The 9,404-nt window shown below is 56.8% G+C and overlaps 1 protein-coding gene across 1 annotated transcript; it reads left to right on the top strand.

Annotated features, from left to right (window-relative positions):
• Window positions 1–31: 31 nt before the first annotated feature.
• LOC110571610 (mediator of RNA polymerase II transcription subunit 12) lies at window positions 32–8,345 on the top strand. Its single transcript, XM_044912346.1, has 18 exons — window positions 32–83; window positions 128–253; window positions 505–680; window positions 860–1,039; window positions 2,116–2,187; window positions 2,634–2,767; window positions 2,938–3,099; window positions 3,565–3,676; window positions 3,843–3,932; window positions 4,455–4,564; window positions 4,740–4,875; window positions 5,155–5,316; window positions 6,424–6,798; window positions 7,035–7,185; window positions 7,341–7,546; window positions 7,704–7,781; window positions 7,888–7,942; window positions 8,018–8,345. Exons 1-18 carry the CDS (start codon window positions 32–34, stop codon window positions 8,131–8,133), a joined length of 2,493 nt encoding a protein of 830 aa, XP_044768281.1. The 3' UTR covers window positions 8,134–8,345.
• Window positions 8,346–9,404: the final 1,059 nt, after the last annotated feature.

Below are 9,404 nucleotides of genomic sequence, written 5' to 3'. Positions count from 1 at the left end.
TGATGTTCTCAGGGTTGTGGTTGTTGGCGGTATGGGGGTAGGAAGGGAGTGGTGTCTTGAAAAGGTGGAGGAGGATGCGGCAGGTAAGCCGGGCCGCTGTTTCTACTTTTGCTTCCCCTGACTTCAGCTCCCTCCCCAGACAAGCCTACAGTAGGAATCCGTTCCTCCTGTGACCGCCACCTGCTGGCTGCCTCCCAGAACCGCATAGTGGATGGAGCTGTGTTTGCTGTTCTCAAGGCTGTGTTTGTACTTGGTATGGGGGTAGGAAGGGAGTGGTGCCAGAAGTGTGTGTGGGGTGGAGTGCCAGCTAAACTACAAGGGACAGTCTTTCTCCCTCCCGAAGGTGGTCTCTCTGACCTTTGGGGAGGAGAGGAGGGAGGGAAGTATATTTCTGTCCCGTATGGCAGGATTTAGGGAGTTGCTGCCTCTGTGGGTCTGGGCTGGGTCTCTACACTGTGTTCAGATCTCACTCTGCCCTCCCTATCTCCCGCCCGTGAACCACAGGGGATGCGGAACTGAAGGGTTCGGGCTTCACTGTGACAGGAGGAACAGAAGAACTTCCAGAGGAGGAGGGAGGAGGTGGCAGTGGCGGTCGGAGGCAGGGTGGCCGCAACATCTCTGTGGAGACAGCCAGTCTGGATGTCTACGCCAAGTACGTGCTACGCAGCATCTGCCAACAGGTCAGTCTCACCTTCCCCTCAAACCTCCTAAATGCCTTTATATAATATAGTCCTGTTTCCAGCCACGATCACGCCACGTTCCTCCTATGTATCATGTCCCTTGTCAACCCCCAGCCCATCCCCCTTATTCCTTACCCCCTCACTGGTTGCCCCAGTGCCCTGATTATCAGCTTCTTCAGGAATGGGTAGGAGAGCGTTGCCTTAAATCACTGTGTGAGGACAGCAACGACCTGCAAGACCCAGTGTTGAGTAGCGCCCAGGCCCAGCGCCTCATGCAGCTCATCTGCTACCCATATCGATTGCTGGACAACGAGGATGGGGAAAACCCCCAGCGGCAGCGCATTAAGCGCATTCTCCAGGTAGGCCACGGTGATGGGGGTCTTGGAGGAAGCAGGGCGGGGGGGCCCAGGCCTGGGGTGAAACAGTGGGGACCCTGAGAGAAAAAGAGGGGGGTGGTCAAGTAGGAAGACGGACGAGGATGTGGGCGAAAGGTGGTGAGAGAAACAGCTCCAACGTAGGTTTAGAAGTCAAGCCAACATGGTCTAGACCCTAGAGTCAACTGTTGGTTGAGGGCACGGCTATCGGGAGTGGGACTGTAGCTTATCAATGGGAGGCACAACCTCTGGGGAGCCTAGGTTGGGGCCTTGCTTGTTTGGCGTTTGCTCCTGGCTCAGTAACGAACAGCGGGACTACCGAATAGCTCCCAGTTATTGAGCGTCTGCTTCGTGCTGAGTGTTCTGTTCAGCACTCTGTGTACGTCTCCTCATTTAATCTGTCCAGCCTTGTAAAGTAGGTAGGGGTGTCTGTGTTTGACCAACAAGGACTCCAAGCCTTGAAGAGCTTAAGTAATTTGCCCCAGGTCACACAGCTAGTAAGTTTAGAGTCAGCGTGTGAACCCAGGCAGGCCCGTGCCCTCCCCCCACTCCCTGCTTCGCCACGCTGCTTCAGACATTCAGGTAACTGGAGGGAGGGTGGAGAAAGAAAGCCATTAGGAAGAGCTACAGGAATGAGGTCTCTTCAGCCCGGAGGAGGTAATGTCACAGAGAGATTAACTCACAGAGTAGCCTTCGGGTCCGTGAAGGACTTTGAGCAGCTGGTTTCAAACCGGAGAAGCAGGCTTTGACTTTAACATCAAGGATTTAGGGTAAGCTTTAAGGAGAACGTCCCCCTGCGAAGGAATGTGAGGCTCTGGAACAGGAGACTGGGGAAAGGTGAAGTTTTCCCGAACCACTTTTAAAATAGGGTAGATTTTTCAACTATTTGGGGTCATCTCGGTGGAGTCTTGCCTTAAGTGAGAGACACGAAGGTTCCTTTCAGACCTGTACGCATAGGTGTTTCAAGGTTGTGAGAGATCAGGAACTGGCCTTGCGGTGGTAAGTGGCTGGGGGCAGGGGACGTGATGATGACGAGCTTGGGGGCGGCATCTCTATCACAGAACTTGGACCAGTGGACCATGCGCCAGTCTTCTTTGGAGCTGCAGCTCATGATCAAGCAGACCCCTAACAATGTGAGTGGTGCCCCGGCCCTCTTTCCCGTACTCACTTCCAGCTCCGTGCCTCAGGAGGGTGGGCCACCATAGAAGAACCTGCGTCCTCCCCTCAGGTTCTTGAGCTGAGAGAGATAAGAGAGGATGGGAAGATGGCAGACGTGTGGGGCTGAGGAATAGGGAGGTGGGCCGGGAGTGTTGAGGCTTTGCGGCTTGAGGGAAGGTTGGCGGCAGCGGTGGAGGCTGTTTCTATGTTCACAACGGTAAGGAGGTGTGCGAGGAGAAGACCGTGGGGAATTGGAGAAATAGGGAGGTGCTGGGGGACACGGCGTCCAGCAGAGTTGTGTCTCTCCCCTCTCATTATCCTCCAGATGCCTTTCTCCACCCTCATCTCCTACCATCTCTTTTCCTTCACCCCCAGTTACCTAGTTAGCACCCCATGTGCCTTTCATACCCCGCCCCCCCAGGAGATGAACTCCCTCTTAGAGAACATCGCCAAGGCCACAATCGAGGTTTTCCAGCAGTCAGCGGAGACGGGGTCATCTTCTGGAAGCGCTGCCAGCAACATGCCCAGCAGCAGCAAGACCAAGCCAGTGCTCAGGTTGGGTAGAAACGTGTTTGGACCCCTCCCCTTATGAGTTGTCTTTCTGCTAGTGTAAATGATTTCAGCCTCGCGGAGATACTAGGCCTGTCCATCAGGCAAGGAGTGGAGGGATTGTTCTACCCTTGCCTGGCTCCTCTGGAACCCTGTGTACCCCATCTGTCCTCCAGCTCTCTAGAGCGCTCTGGTGTGTGGCTGGTGGCCCCCCTCATTGCTAAACTGCCCACCTCAGTCCAGGGGCATGTGTTAAAGGCGGCTGGGGAGGAACTGGAGAAGGGCCAGCACCTGGGTTCCTCTTCCCGCAAAGAACGGGACCGACAAAAGCAGAAGAGGTAAAGCGGCTGTGGGGGGACCAGGATTGAGGGGTAGAAGGGAGAGGTGGCAGGGCCGGGAAAGAAGAAAAGTTGGGACAGAGGGGTGGGGATAAAAAAAATCACAGGAAAGTGGAAAATCGGAGGTTAAGAGTGGGCACAGTTGAGCAAGAGGCTAGATCTGTTTTTTTCTTGTTAATTTTATTTATTTATTTGAGAGAGCGAACATGCCCACGGGCAGGGGGAGGGGTAGAGGGAGAGAAGCAGACTCCCTGCTGAGCAGGGAGCCCGACACGGGGCTCCATCCCAGGACCCCAGGATCATGACCTGAGCCCAAGGCAGACGTTTGACTGAGCCACTCAGGTGCCCCAAGAGGCTAGATCTTGAGCGAGCAGAGTCTGGGGCTTGGAATAATGAGGTTGGAAGCTGCCTGACTTGCATCCCATGGTCCTGTTCTTGTTCTTTTCCTCTTTCTCCCTTCTCTAGCATGTCCCTGTTGAGCCAGCAGCCATTCTTATCCCTGGTGCTGACGTGTCTGAAAGGGCAGGATGAGCAGCGTGAGGGCCTTCTCACCTCCCTCTACAGCCAGGTGCACCAGGTACAGGCCTCTGGGCCACCGAGCGGGGCCGGAGGGCAGAGACGGGTGCCCCCGAGGCCACTGCGTCCCCCAGAACCTTCGGTACTTTCCGGTCAACACCTTGGGTGTTTGGGGATGGAAATGAGAAGATGCCCCGAGCTGTGTGTTATGCTTGTTTCTATCTCAGATTGTGAATAACTGGCGTGACAACCAGTACTTAGATGACTGCAAACCAAAGCAGCTCATGCACGAGGCTCTCAAGCTGCGGCTCAACCTGGTGAGAGGGGGACCCGGGGAGAAGAAAGACACGGGTGGGACTAGAACTGTGCCACAGAGAAGCCCGTGCCCGCCCCCACACCCGCACCCCGTGGGCCGGGGCGGGTGGGGGGCTGAGACGGAGGGCCCAATTTCCACTGGGTCTTCAAGTATGGACCCGGCTCTCCTCCACAAGACATAGGACCTAAAAGTGGTTGAGGGCCTGGATCTTTGCAGAGACCCTGCCTCAGTATCCTAGATTCTGGCTGGGCCCTCGGAGCCCTAGAAACCCGCCATGGAACATTGAGTGGAATCCTGGACATCCCTTAGTCCAGCTCCCATCAGTTCCTAATTCAGGAAACCGAGGCCCAGAGGCGCCAAGAATTAAGTCATTGGCCTGGAATCACATAGTAGATCATGGGTCCGACTGGCGCGTGGCCTGAGTTGTGCGAAGCGGCAGCCAGGCCGGGTTCTACTCTAAGCTTTCCCGAAATGCTAGACTTGGCCCCTGAGCCATCTGACGGGCTTGTTGTGGCCCTGGCAGGTGGGGGGCATGTTTGACACGGTGCAGCGCAGCACCCAGCAGACCACCGAGTGGGCCATGCTCCTCCTGGAGATCATCATCAGCGGCACCGTTGACATGCAGTCCAACAAGTAAAGCATCCCCACCCCCTCTTTTCTGATTGTACCCAACAGGAACTCCCTCCCCCACACTGGGTGCATGACCCCCTATGGTTGGCGTGGCTCTCCCTGCTCGGGTCCCACCCTGAGGCTGGTGTCTGTCCTAGTCTCTTTCCTCTCTGGTTTTCTCCCGGGCTTCTCATCACAGCGAGCTCTTCACCACTGTGCTGGACATGCTGAGCGTGCTCATCAATGGGACCCTGGCCGCGGACATGTCTAGCATCTCTCAGGGCAGCATGGAGGAGAATAAGCGTGCCTACATGAACCTGGTGAAGAAGCTGCGGGTGAGCAGAGGAGGCAAGGGCGCGGCTCGGAGGGGGGCGGTGGGGGGACTGGCCCCTCGGCTCCCTCTCCCCTGACCTTGCTCACGCTCTCTGGCCTCAGGGACTTCGTTCTGGCCAGAGCTGCCTCCCCTTCCCGTCCACGTCTGCTTTTTTTTGTTATTTGTACAGCTAGGGTTTACCGAGTGTCGTCTTCATGCCCGGTTCTCTGCTGTCCCTGAGACTTCCCATCTCTCCTTTGCTGTGTCCTTGAACCCTTGCCCCATCTTCCTGTGCCCGCAGAAGGAGCTGGGGGAGCGTCAGTCAGACAGTCTGGAAAAAGTTCTCCAGCTGCTGCCACTGCCCAAGCCGACCCGAGATGTCATCACATGTGAGCCACAGGGCTCCCTCATTGACACCAAGGGCAACAAGATTGCAGGCTTCGATTCCATCTTCAAGAAGGAGGCACGTCCCCTTTCCTTCCCATCCCCCGTTCCTATCGCGGCACCAGTCCCCCCCCCCACCCACCCAGCTTTTCCCCCCTTTGGGCAGGAGCTTTCTCTGCATGAACCTTGTGGCTAAGACAGGCTCAGCAGGCCGGGGAACCCATGGGGCTCTGCTGGTGAGAGCCGTCTCTGGGGTGTGGAGCTGATGGCTGAACTTTTTTTTTTTTCGGCTCCCCATCTTGGGAATCTCATCCTCTTTCCTTGGTCTGTTCCTCCACCTCTCCCCACCTCTCCCCCCCTCCCCCATCCACACCCACCTTGGAACAGACTACCCGGTTCTCAGCACCCTGTCCTCCTCCACCCTGGCCAGTACCCCACCCATCTGTCTGGCTGACTGCTGGATCTCTGTTATCCCTGCATTCCTCTGCTCCAGCGCACCCATCTCTACGCAGCTTTCTCTGCGCCTTGTGTCTGTCAGCTGCGGTATTTGTTGAGTAACCCGAATTACTGTGGAGAGCGGAGGGAGGGGAGGGAAAAGACGAGGCCGAGTCTAAAATCTAGAGTCCAACCCAGTCGTACATACGTTGTCTTCACTTCTTTTCTTGGCCTATCTGTCTGTCTGTCTGAATCTCTCTCTCTCTCTGCCTGACTCTCACTTGGCTTTTCTCTGTGTCTCTCCGCTGGCCTCTTTGTCTCTCTCTTCCTGTTTTTCTCTCTTTCCCCGTGTCTGTCTCTCTCTCTCCCTGTTTCTGTCTCTCTCTCTCTCTCTCTCTCTCTCTCTCTGTCTTTGCCGGTCTTCAGTCTCTTCCCCACCTTCCCGTTTCTGTCTGTGTCTTCGTCTGAATGTCAGCGTCTGTGTCTGTCTCTGCTCCCCCTGCCCGTCAACCTCTGCCCTCTGAACCCTGTCTGCTCTGTGAGTGTGTATGTGTATCGGCATGCATGTGTGTTCGCGTCCGTCTGTCTCCCTCTCACCGTCTCCCCGGAACCTACCCGGGCCTGGGTTTTGTTTTTTCTTTTCTTTTTCTTTTATTGCCAACAGCTCCTTTCCCCTCTCCTACAAGTCCTCAAGGTCTGTCTTCTGTTTTCCCAATCTTAGCAGCTCACTGTGTCTCGTTTTCTGGAGCAGGGTCTGCAGGTTTCCACCAAACAAAAGATCTCTCCCTGGGATCTTTTCGAGGGCTTGAAGCCATCCGCACCACTCTCTTGGGGCTGGTTTGGAACAGTCCGGGTCGACCGGCGAGTGGCCCGAGGAGAGGAACAACAGCGATTGCTGCTCTATCACACGCACCTGCGGCCCCGGCCCCGGGCCTATTACCTGGAGCCGCTCCCGCTGCCCCCAGAAGATGAGGAGCCCCCTGCTCCCACCCTGCTAGAGCCCGAGAAAAAGGCTCCAGAGCCCCCCAAAGCTGACAAACCTGGGGCCGCTCCACCCAGTACTGAGGAGCGCAAGAAGAAGTCCACCAAGGGCAAGAAACGCAGCCAGCCAGCCACCAAGACAGAGGTTAGTGTTGCCCCCAGCCCGGTTATACTTCTTCCACAGCCCCTCTCTCTCCCCATGCCCCCGTGATTCTGTGCGGTTTCTGGTTTCCGGGGGAGGGGGTGGGGAAGAGGTACCATTAGGATTACAAGAATGAGCCACATAGGTCTGGCTCCTCTGCACCCCTTGTAGTTCACCTCACCCCACCCCACCGCACCAAGCTACAGTCCGCTCACCTTCCTCCTCTGCTCTTCACACAGGACTATGGAATGGGCCCGGGCAGGAGCGGCCCCTATGGCGTGACAGTGCCTCCAGACCTCCTGCACCACGCTAACCCCGGTTCCATATCCCATCTTAGCTACAGGCAGGGCTCCATAGGCCTGTACACCCAGAACCAGCCACTACCTGCAGGTGAGAGCCTGCCCCCAGGAAGGAGAGTTACCTGAACGTCCCTCCCGCCCGAGGGCCGATGCCCCATCTCTGAGGATCTGTGGATGAGGGGGATGCTGAGCGGGGATGGGGGGTGGGAGGGGGACAAGGAGAGGTCAGCCCGCTCCCCTTTCCAGGGGGCCCTCGCGTGGACCCGTACCGCCCCGTGCGGTTACCGATGCAGAAGCTGCCCACCCGACCACCTTACCCTGGAGTGCTGCCCACGACCATGACTGGAGTCATGGGACTAGAACCTTCCTCCTACAAGACCTCCGTGTACCGACAGCAGCAGCCCGCGGTGCCCCAAGGACAGCGCCTTCGCCAACAGCTCCAGGCAAAGATAGTGAGAGGGGCAGTAGGGAGGGCCGTCAGGGAGAGGGGCTTTGGAGGGTCACGGGACTGAGGAGACACTCGCAAGGACTTGCAGAGCGGGAGATATGAGAACCGAGATGGCGGAAAGCGGTTTCCCGAGTTTGAGTTTGTCTCCTTTTTCCCTCTAGCAGAGTCAGGGGATGTTGGGACAGTCATCTGTCCATCAGATGACTCCCAGCTCTTCCTACGGTTTGCAGACCTCCCAGGTGAGGGCACGAGAGGGTGAGAATTGGGCGCGGGGGGGGGGGCAGCTTGAGGCCAGCTGCCCTGCACAGCCTTGTCCCTGACCCCCTCTGTCCTCCTCCTCTCCAGGGCTATACTCCTTATGTTTCTCATGTGGGATTGCAGCAACACACAGGCCCTGCAGGTACCATGGTGCCCCCCAGCTACTCCAGCCAGCCTTATCAGAGCACCCACCCTTCTACCAATCCTACTCTTGTAGATCCTACTCGCCACCTGCAACAGCGGCCCAGTGGCTATGTGCACCAGCAGGCCCCAACCTACGGACATGGGCTGGCCTCCACTCAAAGGTACCCAAGGCATCTGGGGGGGCTATGAAGACATGCTGGGCTGCGAGGGCGCATCTGGTGGGGGAAAACCCATGCCAGGAGGTGATGGGACTAGTCAGAACTTTTGGAGAAGTGAAGAACGCTTAGCTGGCCACAAGATGCCAGAGCCGGGAGGGACCCTGGTGACCGGTAGTCTTCCGTCTGCTTGCCTGACGTTTCTTCGAGGCCCAGAGAGGGGAAAATCACTCCTACAGCTAAGCTAAGGAAAGAGCCGGGGTTCTTAGATGTACTGTGTGGTAAGGAGTCAGCCAGCCGGTCGTAGAGCAGTTCCACGCTGGAGCGGACTAGCCACCGAGCCGTCCTACCATGCCGAATGCTAGTCAGGCCTCCGTTAAGACTCGGGAACCATGTCTTGAGGCTCTGCAGTTTAGGTTTTAGAACACTGGGGAGTGAACCAGAGGTCAGCTGCTCACTGTGTGGCCAACACTACGCTAGGACGAGGTAGGGTGAGGAGAGAATTTAGAAAATACGGAGTCCCTCGCCACAGAGAATTTTTCGTCTGGTTGGGGAGATTAAGAGACTTACACAGAAGAACGTTTAAAGGACACGATGAGGAGAGGTATGATCAGGTGTGCAGTTGTGCGCCGTGAAGTAAATGGGAATTCGGAAAAGGTATGGGATGATGTCATCGTGGGCCTGAGTCAGCAGAGGAAGTTTCCCGAAGGAGGTGAGATTTGAGGTGGCCTTCGAAGGATAGCTGTAATTTGAATTTGTGGAGTGGAGGATGAGAGAGGGGAGTCTGGGTAGACGACATAGCGTGAATGAAGATGTAGGGACCAGAGTGAGGAGGGTGACTGGGGGGCGGGGGGTGGGAAGAAGCACGTGGACAGCGTGTAAAATTCACCCCGGGGCAGTAGCCGGAGACAGGCCAGGGATGGGCGGGCGGGTACGGGGCTTGGAGCGCTCGGTGCAGAGTTGAGACACAGTCCCACAAAGAGCTCTTTTGATCAGGAAAGCCATGTATGGCGAGTTGACATGTTGACAGATGAATATGGGGTGCAGGGATAGGGTGCATGGGGAAGGAGACGGAAGACCTGAGACAGAGGGTCCGGCCGGGAGCTAGCCTGTGGCTGTGCCCTACGTGGGAAGGCGGAAGAGCGGGAGAACTCCGTGAAATGTTCCCCGGGGACCACCACCCCCAATAGCAGAAAGCACCTCAGTGGGTGTTCCTAGAACGCCTCTCCTGTGCTAAGACTCATTTTCGTTCTCGTAAGAGCAAAACGGCGAAAACAGGATTGGAAGATGCCTCGCCGTGAAGGT

This window comes from Neomonachus schauinslandi, unplaced genomic scaffold, assembly GCF_002201575.2.
Source record: "Neomonachus schauinslandi unplaced genomic scaffold, ASM220157v2 HiC_scaffold_1354, whole genome shotgun sequence".
NCBI lineage: Eukaryota > Metazoa > Chordata > Mammalia > Carnivora > Phocidae > Neomonachus > Neomonachus schauinslandi.
The sequence above is the reverse complement of the archived record's forward strand: the minus strand, read 5'-3'. Positions and strand labels throughout refer to the sequence as shown.